The sequence below is a fragment of the Oncorhynchus nerka genome, linkage group LG12, assembly GCF_034236695.1.
Source record: "Oncorhynchus nerka isolate Pitt River linkage group LG12, Oner_Uvic_2.0, whole genome shotgun sequence".
NCBI lineage: Eukaryota > Metazoa > Chordata > Actinopteri > Salmoniformes > Salmonidae > Oncorhynchus > Oncorhynchus nerka.
The window spans coordinates 46,907,194-46,923,252 of record NC_088407.1 but is presented as its reverse complement, the minus strand read 5'-3'; the positions used below and the strand labels follow the sequence as shown (position 1 = coordinate 46,923,252).

The 16,059-nt window shown below is 40.6% G+C and overlaps 2 protein-coding genes across 2 annotated transcripts; both read right to left on the bottom strand.

Moving 5' to 3' along the window:
• Positions 1–242: 242 nt before the first annotated feature.
• On the bottom strand, positions 243–4,535 carry LOC135574114 (microtubule-actin cross-linking factor 1, isoforms 6/7-like). Its single transcript, XM_065025000.1, has 6 exons — positions 4,508–4,535; positions 3,345–3,414; positions 3,022–3,178; positions 1,266–2,079; positions 418–635; positions 243–311 (listed from the first exon to the last, which is right to left on the bottom strand). The coding sequence occupies exons 1-6, from the start codon at positions 4,533–4,535 to the stop codon at positions 243–245; spliced, it is 1,356 nt and encodes a 451-aa protein (XP_064881072.1).
• A 4,770-nt stretch (positions 4,536–9,305) lies between these two features.
• Positions 9,306–13,385, bottom strand: LOC135574334 (uncharacterized). The gene is made up of 7 exons (XM_065025620.1): positions 13,377–13,385; positions 13,125–13,194; positions 10,963–11,824; positions 10,115–10,332; positions 9,952–10,008; positions 9,758–9,857; positions 9,306–9,658 (listed from the first exon to the last, which is right to left on the bottom strand). Exons 3-7 carry the CDS (start codon positions 11,573–11,575, stop codon positions 9,486–9,488), a joined length of 1,161 nt encoding a protein of 386 aa, XP_064881692.1. The 5' UTR covers positions 11,576–11,824; positions 13,125–13,194; positions 13,377–13,385; the 3' UTR covers positions 9,306–9,485.
• Between the last annotated feature and the right edge of the window lie 2,674 nt (positions 13,386–16,059).

The window sequence follows — 16,059 nt, the reverse complement described above, 5'->3', positions numbered from 1 at the left end:
ACATCTATGATTGGCTGACACAGTTTTGGTTAAACCACATGTATTCTAAAGCAATATTCACCTGCTTTCATAGAGTAAGGATTCACTCCTTTGGGGACACTGCCAGTGTTCCCCTGATATCCATATGTCCCCATCGGTGGAGGGGTGGTACACACTTGTTCTGTAAAACACATCAACAATTTTTCCAAATTGTTAGTAATATTATCAGAGTTGAAATACAATGGTTGTTCACTGTTTTTAATTTAATTATGTACCTCAGCCTTGGGCTCAGTTTTGTTAACCCATCTGTGCAGAGTTGGATCCCAGACAATCTGAGGAAGAAGATATTAGCAATGTGAAGCAAGCCACAATTTCTTTGAAATAAAATCCACTCAATTGTCTCTACATAGAATATAGTGTTAAGAACCAGTTCCTAACAGATCTGTCTTTGTCCTCAGGTAGATGAACCTCCTTCTTATTAGCTCTTCCACTCCCAAAGACCCAGCTGAGCCAGCCTCCACTGTTATTGTGAACAGCAGGGGTCTCGGGCTCAGCCACCGGCCGGGTGCCAGTCTGGAACTGAGGTTTGGCATCGGAATGTTCCGGCTTGGTGATGGACATCATAGCAGGATGCTCAACATATCTAAGTCGGACATCTGTAATAAGTGGGAGAAGTCAGGCCACTCTGCTCATGTCACCATACAGAACAATTACTAGCTGACAGATAGGAACGTCTCGCTCTGATACTCTGTTACAACCCAATCTTAACCTACACGCAGTCACAGGGATTACTGGGAGGTTACTCAAGGACTCTGCGATCGCATTGTTTTGGTTGCAAAATCAACAATTCCCTGCATATTATGTGAGGGCTTACAAATTTGACCAATCACCGCACATTTACTGCATAATGGTTTAATCAAGCCACACCTCAACACAGTTTTTTCCTTTGTCAGTGCATTTTTGCAACAAATGGACAAAACAATTGCATATTGCTATGCAAAATGTCATAATTGTCGCTGCAAAATCTAGCATATTTATCTGCCAATATCAAAAAATGAAGTATGAGTATGAAAATGTACACTCACTACTGTAAGTCGCTCTGGATAAGAGCTTCTGCTAAATGACTAAAATGTCAAAGTAAAATGTAGCTAAACCTATTTTATGTAGAAAATGCATGAAAGTATTACAGATATACACTCACATGAGCCGTACATTTAACCTATCACAACTTATTCTCACGCTATCACAATGGTAATTTCTTTACTAATTAGGTAAGGTTAAGTGACCTCTTCTCTTGGAATAGAAATCCACAGGTGGAGTACACGCTCCACCATCCCATTTCCACAGTGGTGCCACCATGGGGATGATGGGAGGTGGTTGTGGATGATTGTTTTCATTCTTCACAGGGACACTGGCTGTGAGGAGAATCTCCTCCCTCTCTGCAGGGACACCAGCCTTTGGGACGATCCACTCCCTGTGCGCAGGGACGCTGGCCTTTGGGAAGATTCCCTTTCTCTGCGCAGTGACACTGGTCATCAGGAGGATCAACTTCCTTTGTGCAGGGGTGAGTTGTGATGCTCTGAGGATCTTATTCTTCTGCGCAGTGATAGAAGCTGCTGGAAGAATCCCCTCCCTCTTTGAAGGGATGAGGCCTGATGCTCGGAGGATCCCCTCTCTATGTGCAGGGACACTGGCTGTTTGGAGGATCCCCTTCCTCTGTGCAGGGATGAGGCCTGATGCTCGGAGGATCTCCTCCCTCTCAGCAGGGACACTAGCCCTTGGGACAATCCCCTCCCTGTGCACAGGGACGCTGGCCATTGGGACGATTTCCTCCCTCTGCGCAGTGACACTGGCTGTTTGGAGGATCCCCTCCCTCCGTGCAGGGATGAGGCCTGATGATCGTAGGATCTCCTCCCTCTGTGCATTGATGCTGGCGGCTGAGAGAATCCCCTCCCTCTGTGAAGGGACACTGGCTGTTTGTAGGATACCCTTCCTCTGTGACGGGATGAGGCCTGATGCTCGGACGATCTCCTCCCTCTGCACAGCAACTTCGGCTGGTGTGATGATCTGAAGGTATAATATAGAGCATATTGTCATTCCCTAAAAATCACTCAATAGGAAGGTGTTCTTAATGTTTTGGTCACTCAGTGTAGATTAATCCCTAGCATATACTTTCATTTGTATGTGTACTGATACTGCAAATACACAAATTATATTAATGTTATCTACAATATATTATAATACCATAAGCCTCCCTGCTGCAGGGGCATTTCCTACTACAATTTTCAACTGATTTTCTTCACTTTTATTTTGTATCATTATCTTCGTTAATTTTCACATTTATTGTGTTTGGAATGGCACTGTTACTACATCATTTGATGTAAGTATGTAGGACAATTACCCATAATGCTCACTGACTGAACATTCAAAATGACCATGGCAATTATTGACGCATTCACATGCCATCGGAAACTTGGAACCTCAGAGTTAAAATGAATGTAAGTTATTAGCGTAGAGCTTCCTACTGGTTGATTCTGATACTTCACAAGTGGAAAACTTAAAATCATCATTCCATAATGAGTTAGCGAGTCAGAAATGTCAGAATTTCCTAGTTCCGAATTGAAGGTTCTTCTGTGATGTAGGACAGGTCAGTAACCAAATTATTTTACTGTGCCCAGTGCCCACACAGACTTTTATGGTCACACAAGTTGCCACCGGTGGATTCAAAATGAGTAGCCTAACAATTATTTACGGTGGCCCCAGTTACATTTACAACCAAATTGTTTTTCTGCGAGAAATCAATAATAGTTACACAGATAGGGTAACCGTGAGCAATTGACAGTGAGCAATGAGCAAGATAACCATAGACGGGAAGTTGACAATAGCTTATTAGTGTAAATAAATTGTATTTGTATGGTTGCAGTCCTCAAAGAATGAATTGCGTTGAATTGAATTAATCAGATCCAATGATTTACCGCCTGTAGGGTGGGGTAAAGCTAGTCATCATTATTATAATCACCATCTCAATCATTATCACCATACCATCATAGACTTATTCTTCTGTATCTGAGACTCATCTGACACTACCTTAGATATGGCAGTCTGCAACTCAATACACTGCCCCTGCATGGTGTTCAGCGTCCCCTGCATGTGGTTAATCGACTGCTTAACATCGTTCAGCAGGATCTGAATCTCAAGCCTGCAGGAAATCAGGTGGTTCAACATACTGAGATGACGAGAGGCTTCAGACCATGTCCATTGGACCATCTTTAGGATTCTTTCTCACTTAACACCAATCTTATTAGGAATGTAACTGTGTGCAGAAGATGTTACTATAGTGTTATTTAGAAGAAAAAAAAGTGTACTTTGTCAGGCGCAAAAAGGATGATGGGATGTCTCCCTGCTCCAGTGAGCTCTGCTGGCAGGTCTTGCTCACTGTTGGGAGGAACGGGAGCCAAATTAGAGGAAAAATATCTATGGTTGTTCAGCAATGAAATATTCATGGCATAATGGGATTTGTCCTTCCCTGTGAAAAGAATAACAGCAGCTGGGGTTTACTTTCTCACTTTTAGATAATGTAATACAATCTTTAAACCCATCAGAAGTGTAGTGCTTACCTCCATGAAAATATTCAGCCCTGTTATTTTGGGCTGCATTGTCCCAATGTTGACCACTAGTTCCAACTTGTGATGAGTTCTTGATGAAATGATCAAGTCAACATTTTGTTAGACATTTCAGAGATAGCATTAACAATTGTACATGAGACAGTGCTTCCAGATATTGAGGTATCTTCCTTCTGAGGTATGTAAAAAAAATCTGGTGTGTGAGTACTCATGAAAGGTATCCATGATTCTTGATTAAGCCAATCATGTATGTGATTACCATCCTATGGGTCAAGAGCAGGAATTATTGCTACACAGCTTTCAGGCAACTTTACGTCTTGGGCCTAGATGAATAATTGAAATACAAGAAGTATTGTGAATTTGTGATGCATAATTGCATTGTAATTTGGAATATTCCATCAAAGTTGTTTGTTTTGACAGTCAAAACAACTAACTCTTACGATAAATCACTTGACGTGAGTAACTTGAATTGCCGGAAATAGCTATTATATATTCTGACCTAGACACCGACTTGTGCAATGCCTAATGCATAATCTATGCATGTTATTGGCTCATCATAGTATATAGCAAAGGATCTCAGAGTCCAAAAACAGCATTGGCCATTGGACTGCTCAGTCAAAACAACAAACCTTTACGATTAGTCACTTGACTGGAGTAACTTGAGTTCGGAACTAAAACATTAAAAGTAGGCTATAGCTTGACTCATATCCTTACCTTGGACAAGCGTATCTAAAAGGCCTATCCAGTCGTGCGTGAAGATACCTTTAGGCAGATAAAAGCGCGGGACGATTTGAGACACGCTCGGTATTGTGAATCTGTCACACTGATATAAAAGCACGTGTTCATTTATAATTTACACTGTAGAATGACCTGCAGGCCAATCAGAATCGAGTTTTAAACAATACCGTGGGTTCCATGGAACGTCACAAACATATTCGGCCACTTGCGTCACAGATTGCGTTCACTGAACATTGGTTTAATAGCTATATTGGCTATATGTACATTATATGCACATCGTATTGTATTGAGATTACATTTACTGCCCCACTGAAACTATCTAGCCTAATCCTATGAGGGTCAAATGTCAGAATCATGGCACATGAAAACATAATGAAATTGACTGCAGATTATAAAATTCACTGTGACACAATAAACCCATGTAATTTCAATGAAATTACGTTGAACCAACGTCGAATAAAAATTGAATTGATGTATGTGCCCATTGGGAAGTGATCCATTCGAAATTATTGAATACATACAGTATTATAAAGAAAGACGTAAAAAATGGAATCGGAAAAACCTTTGAAAAAGTCCAATTTTACGTAGGTAAAATGTATGTACGCATTACTGTAAATCGTTTTGGATGAAAACGTCTGCTTTCAAATCTGACTCTCACACATATTTACAATCTCGCGATGTTTATTTCTGGCGCTCTCACGTTTGCGGGATTTTGTTTAGTAAATGATGCGTTGGAGAGCCGATCCCACCACCAGGGTTGTGGGTTCGTTTCCCGGGGCAACCCATACGTAAAATGTATGTGCAAATGACTAAATCGCTTTGGATGAAAACATCTGCTAAATGGCATATATTATGATTTTATTGTTTTTACAACAGACCTACAATGTGAAAGTCTATTGCTTTTTCAAAATTTTCCCATTATTTAACTAGGCAAGTCAGTTATACGTGTCCCGTATATATATATATTTACAACTTTTTTCACATAATGTTTTTTAATTTTCCATAAATTCATCTTCAAAACACTCTCCTGCAACCCGCCTCACCAATTTATATTTATAAAAAAGTATTATTTACCTCAAATCTGTAATCCTCCAAGAAGCTAGCCAGAAACTCCAAGAAGCTAGCCAGAAGCAAATCCAGAAGCTAGTTAGCTTCTTTACTGGCAAATCATTAGTATTCAGCTAACCACGGTTTGTGGTCATCAGCTATCCTTTAGCTCGAAAATCTATTGCCAGTTTTGTATGGCGCAGCCAATTTGGCTCGGAACGAAACATACCGGACCAATTTTTCTCTCCATGTCCCTGGATTTCAACCGCTAACTCTGGACATTCATACCTGGATCTCACAGCTAGCTAGCTGCTATCCGTGTGACTATCGGCTTTCGTCGATTCCGGAGCAAACATCAATTGTTGGCTGGCCCTCGCTTCATACTCGTCGCCAAACCCACTGGCTCCATGTCATCTACAAGACCCTGCTAGGTAAAGTCCCCCCTTATCTCAGCTCGCTGGTCACCATAGCATTTCCCACCTGTAGCACACGCTCCAGCAGGTATATCTCTCTAGTCACCCCCAAAACCAATTCTTTCTTTGGCCGCCTCTCCTTCCAGTTCTCTGCTGCCAATGACTGGAACGAACTACAAAAATCTCTGAAACTGGAAACACTTATCCCCCTCACTAGCTTTAAGCACCAACTATCAGAACAGCTCACAGATTACTGCACCTGTACATAGCCCACCTATAATTTAGCCCAAACAACTACCTCTTTCCCTACTGTATTTAATTAATTAATTTGGCTCCTTTGCACCCCATTATTTTTATTTCTACTTTGCACATTCTTCCATTGCAAATCTAGCATTCCAGTGTTTTACTTGCTATATTGTATTTACTTTGCCATCATGGCCTTTTTTTTTGCCTTTACCTCCCTTATCTCACCTCATTTGCTCACATCGTATATAGACTTGTTTATACTGTATTATTGACTGTATGTTTGTTTTACTCCATGTGTAAGTAACTCTGTGTCGTTGTATGTGTCGAACTGCTTTGCTTTATCTTGGCCAGGTCGCAATTGTAAATGAGAACTTGTTCTCAACTTGCCTACCTGGTTAAATAAAGGTGAAATAAATAAATAAAAATAAAAAAATTCTTATTTTCAATGACGGCCTAGGAACAGTGGGTTAACTGCCTGTTCAGGGGCAGAACGACAGATTTGTACCTTGTCAGCTCGGGGATTTGAACTAGTCCAATGCTCTAACCACTAGGCTCCCCTGCCGCCCCATGAATATTTGTGTTGGATCTTGACATCAGTTGGAAAGGCAGCACATGTATCTGTTTATGTTTCCCTTCCAATGAGCTTATCATATAAACTACAACGCGAAAAGTACGGTTTACTTCACTTTTAATCATGTCAGCACAGGTAACAGCCGTTTACAGTCTTTCTTTAGTTTTTCATTCTTACTCTTCCCAATTCACTTAAACTACATTTCTTTTTTTCCCATGGGCTTCACCAGAGTACCCCCTAGTGGCTAGAACTGTATTAAGCCCCTTACATTTAATTGCTACCTGATTCAAAAGTAGTGGACAGAAATGTGGGCATACTATAATACAAGTTATATTGAGTATTACTAAACCAATATACCCTCAACTATACAGACACACAGCAATGTAGTGCTGCTGACCTGGGTTCAGGACCCACTAGGGGAGTCACCCTACATTCTAAGGGGCAGCACGTAGCCTCAAGGTTAGATCATTGGGCCAGTTACCGAAAGGTTGCTGGCTCAAATACCAGGTCAATTCTATGGCAGCTGGGTCACCTGGCGAGCACGGGGTCAGAAGGTGATCCACCATCAATTGACTGGTGGCACAGGATGGCCCTCGCACCTAGAGTACCATCACAAACAACAAAATATCTTAAAATCTCCTAAATTGTAGAGAAAGAGATACACCTTTAGTGTGCTGTACAAGAGTGGACTTCAATAGAGTTACCATACAGTATTAGTAGAAACGTTTTAAATAAATCACAAATGACTGAAATTACAGTATAGACAGAGAGATAGTCCTATGTGTTCATCTTATTATATTTCTACAATGCCAAAACAGTGTGTATTATTTGCAACGAAACTGAACCCGTTTGCAAATAATTAACTCTGAGACGTCAATAGGGATCTGAGCATGGTACTTTCAAGTTAGGCCTACCTTTCCACCCCAGACCGAGTAGGCCTACTGACGCAGAAAAATGTAAGCTTCAACTGCTGGCTAATCTTCTTCCTTGGCTTAACCCAACGAGAGGTCACAATTGTTTCCCTAAAAGCTGTCTGGGTTTAAATATATTTTATTGGACAGAATTTATTTTACCTTTATTTAACTAGGCAAGTCAGTTAAGAACAAATTCTTATTTTCAATGACGGCCTAGGAACAGTGGGTTAACTGCCTGTTCAGGGGCAGAACGACAGATTCGTACCTTGTCAGCTCGGGGATATGAACTTGCAACCTTTCGGTTACTAGTCCAACGCTCTAACCACTAGGCTACCCTGCCGCCCCCAGAATGTGAATACCTTAATCAATTCATAGTGACAGAATTAGATTATTTCCAAATGAAACAACAATATCCCCACATGCATCAGAGTCACGTCTTTCCCAGTTATTCCTATTTTACATCTTGTTTCTAGCATTAAGTATCGCGGACCAAAGCGTTGTTATAGATAACTGTATATAATCACATCTGTTTGATTTTCTTCAAAATCTTGAACTAACAGTGTACTTTTTGCCCTTTTCTTTAAGAAAAGGTAGGCCTATGGCATACCCTGTCATACGAACTTAATTTCAAGTCTTAACAGACACAGAGGTGGGCTATTTAAAGAGTGCATGGCGGGTGGAGGAAATGACTAACATATCAATGGATATAGCAGCCTATAGCCTAATTTCATCTGTCAAAACAGGTAGGCCTACCTCTTATTTCTTAAATAGGAAGAAATAGGCTCCAACACATATCCCTATTTAAAATGGAGAGGTTTAAATGAATAATGTTTACTCAATTTTTCATACTTTCAGCACCATGAGCTGTCCATTTCCGATTGATTGTGCCGTGGCTGCTGCTTCAAGTTTCAGCACCACAATGTAAGTTACTCAAATCTGACTTCTTGTGAGGTCAATAACTCTGATAAACCTTTTTTGATATCCTCAGAGGACCGTTATTAGCATGTTTTAACCACTCCTTCATTATTACTGAAACACGATTCAAAGTGGTAAATATAAAGATCCAGTCCATAAAAAAATTGGAGGCCCCTTACACTTCAGTGTTGTGATGCAAAAATGCTAGCAAAATGTATAGCGCATAGAATTAAAAAGGTATTGTCGGACATTATTAGTTCTAATCAGACAGGTTTTTTACATGGACAATATATTGGAGATAATTTTTGAGGCCCATGTTGACAAGATGTTGGGGAAACACTGGAGGGGAATATTGACCAACTGAGCATCTCCGTGTACATCTCAATAAACACAATAGGTGTTTTGTTACATTTCAGTCTTCTGTGAAATATTTCAAGTGTCATATTGGGGTGCAAACTCAACAATGAATACATTTAAACTATATCTGACATGTTACTGTTGTCTTCTTTTCAAGCCACTGACCATCTGTGTGAGGTGTATACAGGATGTAAATAAATGGGCATAAGCACTTGACACAGATAGTAAAAATATTGACATTTAGATGTGTCTATGGAATACATTTTTAAAAAATGTTTAAAAAGAATATATATGTGTATAAAATATATTTGTCTGTACAGTAAGTAAATGTAGGAATCCAAAATGCATTTCTAAAATAAAATATATGTGTATAATATACACTTGTCTGTAACGTAAAGCAATACAGAAGCAATAAGCATTGTAAACGATGATAGAACACGTCAAATTACATGAGGACACAAAGGAGATTTAATTAAAAAATCATCTTTTAATATTTTTTAATGCTGAAGTTTTTTAACACTGAAAAAATCTATGTTTGGCAAATCCACTCTGGTTAATTGGCCTGTTGGACAACACAAAAAATAGTTAACATTCTTGCTATCTCAGCCATTTGCTATGTTCAAGTAAAATCTCAGTTAATGATGAATGGATACAATTTGGAAGTATTTTCCAGAGTCATACCTCAGTAGGGTAGAATGTCAGGTGGCACAACCATTGGTGCCATGAGGTCAAAGTGTGAAGGAGGGAGCAAGCCAGAGAGCTGTCTAGTAAGCAGTCCAGGCCCATGGCTTGGAGGCTTTGAGTTGGTCCCATCATTCAAATGCATTGTAGGGTATCTGCTGCCCCATAGACCTGCTGGTAGTGGGAAAGGTATTAGCAGGAGATCACCAGGGACATCTATGATTGGCTGACACAGTTTTGGTTAAACCACATGTATTCTAAAGCAATATTCACCTGCTTTCATAGAGTAAGGATTCACTCCTTTGGGGACACTGCCAGTGTTCCCCTGATATCCATATGTCCCCATCGGTGGAGGGGGTGGTACACACTTGTTCTGTAAAACACATCAACAATTTTTCCAAATTGTTAGTAATATTATCAGAGTTGAAATACAATGGTTGTTCACTGTTTTTAATTTAATTATGTACCTCAGCCTTGGGCTCAGTTTTGTTAACCCATCTGTGCAGAGTTGGATCCCAGACAATCTGAGGAAGAAGATATTAGCAATGTGAAGCAAGCCACAATTTCTTTGAAATAAAATCCACTCAATTGTCTCTACATAGAATATAGTGTTAAGAACCAGTTCCTAACAGATCTGTCTTTGTCCTCAGGTAGATGAACCTCCTTCTTATTAGCTCTTCCACTCCCAAAGACCCAGCTGAGCCAGCCTCCACTGTTATTGTGAACAGCAGGGGTCTCGGGCTCAGCCACCGGCCGGGTGCCAGTCTGGAACTGAGGTTTGGCATCGGAATGTTCCGGCTTGGTGATGGACATCATAGCAGGATGCTCAACATATCTAAGTCGGACATCTGTAATAAGTGGGAGAAGTCAGGCCACTCTGCTCATGTCACCATACAGAACAATTACTAGCTGACAGATAGGAACGTCTCGCTCTGATACTCTGTTACAACCCAATCTTAACCTACACGCAGTCACAGGGATTACTGGGAGGTTACTCAAGGACTCTGCGATCGCATTGTTTTGGTTGCAAAATCAACAATTCCCTGCATATTATGTGAGGGCTTACAAATTTGACCAATCACCGCACATTTACTGCATAATGGTTTAATCAAGCCACACCTCAACACAGTTTTTTCCTTTGTCAGTGCATTTTTGCAACAAATGGACAAAACAATTGCATATTGCTATGCAAAATGTCATAATTGTCGCTGCAAAATCTAGCATATTTATCTGCCAATATCAAAAAATGAAGTATGAGTATGAAAATGTACACTCACTACTGTAAGTCGCTCTGGATAAGAGCTTCTGCTAAATGACTAAAATGTCAAAGTAAAATGTAGCTAAACCTATTTTATGTAGAAAATGCATGAAAGTATTACAGATATACACTCACATGAGCCGTACATTTAACCTATCACAACTTATTCTCACGCTATCACAATGGTAATTTCTTTACTAATTAGGTAAGGTTAAGTGACCTCTTCTCTTGGAATAGAAATCCACAGGTGGAGTACACGCTCCACCATCCCATTTCCACAGTGGTGCCACCATGGGGATGATGGGAGGTGGTTGTGGATGATTGTTTTCATTCTTCACAGGGACACTGGCTGTGAGGAGAATCTCCTCCCTCTCTGCAGGGACACCAGCCTTTGGGACGATCCACTCCCTGTGCGCAGGGACGCTGGCCTTTGGGAAGATTCCCTTTCTCTGCGCAGTGACACTGGTCATCAGGAGGATCAACTTCCTTTGTGCAGGGGTGAGTTGTGATGCTCTGAGGATCTTATTCTTCTGCGCAGTGATAGAAGCTGCTGGAAGAATCCCCTCCCTCTTTGAAGGGATGAGGCCTGATGCTCGGAGGATCCCCTCTCTATGTGCAGGGATGAGGCCTGATGCTCTGAGGATCTCCTCCCTCTGCGCAGTGATGCTAGCTGCTCGGAGAATTCCCTCCCTCGGTGCAGGGACACTGGCTGTTTGGAGGATCCCCTTCCTCTGTGCAGGGATGAGGCCTGATGCTCGGAGGATCTCCTCCCTCTCAGCAGGGACACTAGCCCTTGGGACAATCCCCTCCCTGTGCACAGGGACGCTGGCCATTGGGACGATTTCCTCCCTCTGCGCAGTGACACTGGCTGTTTGGAGGATCCCCTCCCTCCGTGCAGGGATGAGGCCTGATGATCGTAGGATCTCCTCCCTCTGTGCATTGATGCTGGCGGCTGAGAGAATCCCCTCCCTCTGTGAAGGGACACTGGCTGTTTGTAGGATACCCTTCCTCTGTGACGGGATGAGGCCTGATGCTCGGACGATCTCCTCCCTCTGCACAGCAACTTCGGCTGGTGTGATGATCTGAAGGTATAATATAGAGCATATTGTCATTCCCTAAAAAATCACTCAATAGGAAGGTGTTCTTAATGTTTTGGTCACTCAGTGTAGATTAATCCCTAGCATATACTTTCATTTGTATGTGTACTGATACTGCAAATACACAAATTATATTAATGTTATCTACAATATATTATAATACCATAAGCCTCCCTGCTGCAGGGGCATTTCCTACTACAATTTTAAACTGATTTTCTTCACTTTAGCAATATTTTGTATCTTTGTTCATTTTCACATTTATTGTGTTTGGAATGGCACTGTTACTACAGCATTTGATGTAAGTATGTAGGACAATTACCCATAATGCTCAGTGACTGAACATTCAAAATGACCATGGCAATTATTGACGCATTCACATGCCATCGGAAACTTGGAACCTCAGAGTTAAAATGAATGTAAGTTATTAGCGTAGAGCTTCCTACTGGTTGATTCTGATACTTCACAAGTGGGAAACTTGAAATCATCATTCCATAATGAGGTAGCGAGTCAGAAATGTCAGAATTTCCTAGTTCCGAATTGAAGGTTCTTCTATGATGTAGGACAGGTCAGTAACCAAATTATTTTACTGTGCCCAGTGCCCACACAGACTTTTATGGTCACACAAGTTGCCACCGGTGAATTCAAAATGAGTAGCCTAACAATTATTTACGGTGGCCCCAGTTACATTTACAACCAAATTGTTTTTCTGCGAGAAATCAATAATAGTTACACAAATAGGGTAACCGTGAGCAATTGACAGTGAGCAATGAGCAAGATAACCATAGACGGAAGTTGACAATAGCTTATTATTAGTGTAAATAAATTGTATTTGTATGGTTTGCAGTCCTCAAAGAATGAATTGCGTTGAATTGAATTAATCAGATCCAATGATTTACCGCCTGTAGGGTGGGGTAAAGCTAGTCATCATTATTATAATCACCATCTCAATCATTATCACCATACCATCATAGACTTATTCTTCTGTATCTGAGACTCATCTGACACTACCTTAGATATGGCAGTCTGCAACTCAATACACTGCCCCTGCATGGTGTTCAGCGTCCCCTGCATGTGGTTAATCGACTGCTTAACATCGTTCAGCAGGATCTGAATCTCAAGCCTGCAGGAAATCAGGTGGTTCAACATACTGAGATGACGAGAGGCTTCAGACCATGCCCATTGGACCATCTTTAGGATTCTTTCTCACTTAACACCAATCTTATTAGGAATGTAACTTTGTGCAGAAGATGTTACTATAGTGTTATTTAGAAGAAAAAAAGTGTACTTTGTCAGGCGCCAAAAGGATGACGGGATGTCTCCCTGCTCCAGTGAGCTCTGCTGACAGGTCTTGCTCACTGTTGGAAAGAACGGGAGCCAAATTAGAGGAAAAATATCTATGGTTGTTCAGCAATGAAATATTCATGGCATAATGGGATTTGTCCTTCCCCGTGAAAAGAATAACAGCAGCTGGGGTTTACTTTCTCACTTTTAGATAATGTAATACAATCTTTAAACCCATCAGAAGTGTAGTGCTTACCTCCATGAAAATATTCAGCCCTGTTATTTTGGGCTGCATTGTCCCAATGTTGACCACTAGTTCCAACTTGTGATGAGTTCTTGATGAAATGATCAAGTCAACATTTTGTTAGACATTTCAGAGATAGCATTAACAATTGTACATGAGTCAGTGCTTCCAGATATTGAGGTATCTTCCTTCTGAGGTATGTAAAAAAAATCTGGTGTGTGAGTACTCACATGAAAGGTATCCATGATTCTTGATTAAGCCAATCATGTATGTGATTACCATCCTATGGGTCAGGAGCAGGAATTATTGCTACACAGCTTTCAGGCAACTTTATGTCTTGGGCCTAGATGAATAATTGAAATACAAGAAGTATTGTGAATTGGTGATGCATAATTGCATTGTAATTTGGAATATTCCATCAAAGTTGTTTGTTTTGACAGTCAAAACAACTAACTAACTCTTATGATAAATCACTTGACGTGAGTAACTTGAATTGCCAGAAATAGCTATTATATATTCTGACCTAGACACTGACTTGTGCAATGCCTAATGCATAATCTATGCATGTTATTGGGTCATCATAGTATATAGCAGAGGGTCTCATAGTTCAAAAACAGCATTGGCCATTGGACTGCTCAGTCAAAACAACAAACTTTTACGATTAATCACTTGACTGGAGTAACTTGAATTGCCGGAAATAGCTATTATATATTCTGACCTAGACACTGACTTGTGCAATGCCTAATGCATAATCTATGCATGTTATTGGCTCATCATAGTATATAGCAAAGGATCTCAGAGTCCAAAAACAGCATTGGCCATTGGACTGCTCAGTCAAAACAACAAACCTTTACGATTAGTCACTTGACTGGAGTAATTTGAGTTCGGAACTAAAACATTAAAAGTAGGCTATAGCTTGACTCATATCCTTACCTTGGACAAGCGTATCTAAAAGGCCTATCCAGTCGTGCGTGAAGATACCTTTAGGCAGATAAAAGCGCGGGACGGTTTGAGACACGCTCGGTATTGTGAATCTGTCACACTGATATAAAAGCACGTTTTCACTTATAATTTACACTGTAGAATGACCTGCAAGCCAATCAGAATCGAGTTTTAAACAATACCGTGGGTTCCATGGAACGTCACAAACATATTCGGCCACTTGCGTCACAGATTGCATTCACTGAACATGGGTTTAATAGCTATATTGGCTATATGTACATTATATGCACATCGTATTGTATTGAGATTACATTTACTGCCCCACTGAAACTAGCTAGCCTAATCCTATGAGGATCATATATCAAATGTCAGAATCATGGCACATGAAAACATAATGAAATTGACTGCAGATTATAAAATTCACTGTGACACAAACCCAAATCAATGTTGTTTCCATGTAATTTCAATGAAATTACGTTGAACCAACGTCGAATAAAAATTGAATTGATGTATGTGCCCATTGGGAAGTGATCCATTCGAAATGTTGAATACATACAGTACTATAAAGAAAGACGTAAAAAAAATGAATCGGAAAAACCGTTGAAAAAGTCTCATTTTACATAGGTAAAATGTATGTACGCATTACTGTAAATCGGTTTGGATGAAAACGTCTGCTTTCAAATCTGACTCTCACACATTTTTACAATCTCGCGATGTTTATTTCTGGCGCTCTCACGTTTGCGGGATTTTGTTTAGTAAATGATGCGTTGGAGAGCCGATCCCACCACCAGGGTTGTGGGTTCGATTCCCGGGGCAACCCATACGTAAAATGTATGTGCAAATGATTAAGTCGCTTTGGATGAAAACATCTGCTAAATGGCATATATTATGATTATATTGTTTTTACAACAGATCTACAATGTGAAAGTCTATTGCTTTTTCAAAATTGGACCTTTATTTAACTAGGCAAGTCAGTTATACGTGTCCCATATATATATATATATTTACAACTTTTTTCACATATTTTTTTTAAATTTTCCATAAACTCATCTTCAAAACACTCTCCTGCAACCCGCCTCACCAATTTATATTTATAAAAAAGTATTATTTACCTCAAATCTGTAATCCTCCAAGAAGCTAGCCAGAAACTCCAAGAAGCTAGCCAGAAACTAATCCAGAAGATAATCCAGAAGCTAGTTCAGAAGCTAGTTAGCTTCTTTACTGGCAAATCGTTAGTATTCAGCTAACCACGGTTTGTGGTCATCAGCTATCCTTTAGCTCGAAAATCTATCGCCAGTTTTGTACGGCGCAGCGCGCTCGGAACGAAACATACCGGACCAATTTTTCTCTCCATGTCCCTGGATTTCAACCGCTAACTCTGGACATTCATACCTGGATCTCACAGCTAGCTAGCTGCTATCCGTGTGACTATCGGCTTTCGTCGATTCCGGAGCAAACATCAATTATTCCGGAGCCAGCCAGCTGAAGAGTTCCATCAATCACTCCTGGGCTGCAGTCACCTATCTGGACCCGTTTTACTGCCTATGCGGAGCCCCACCGGGCCTTCAAAACTGGAGTTATCCGGCTGGCTCCTCCGTCGCGACGTCACCTGAACGCCCATCTGCGGCCTGCTAACCGTTAGCTGTCTTATCGACTGCTATCTGAATAGACAATCGGACATTTTTAATTTTTTACTTTATTATTATTATTATTTTTTCTTGGGCCTCTATAACTATATCTATTGTTTTTATTT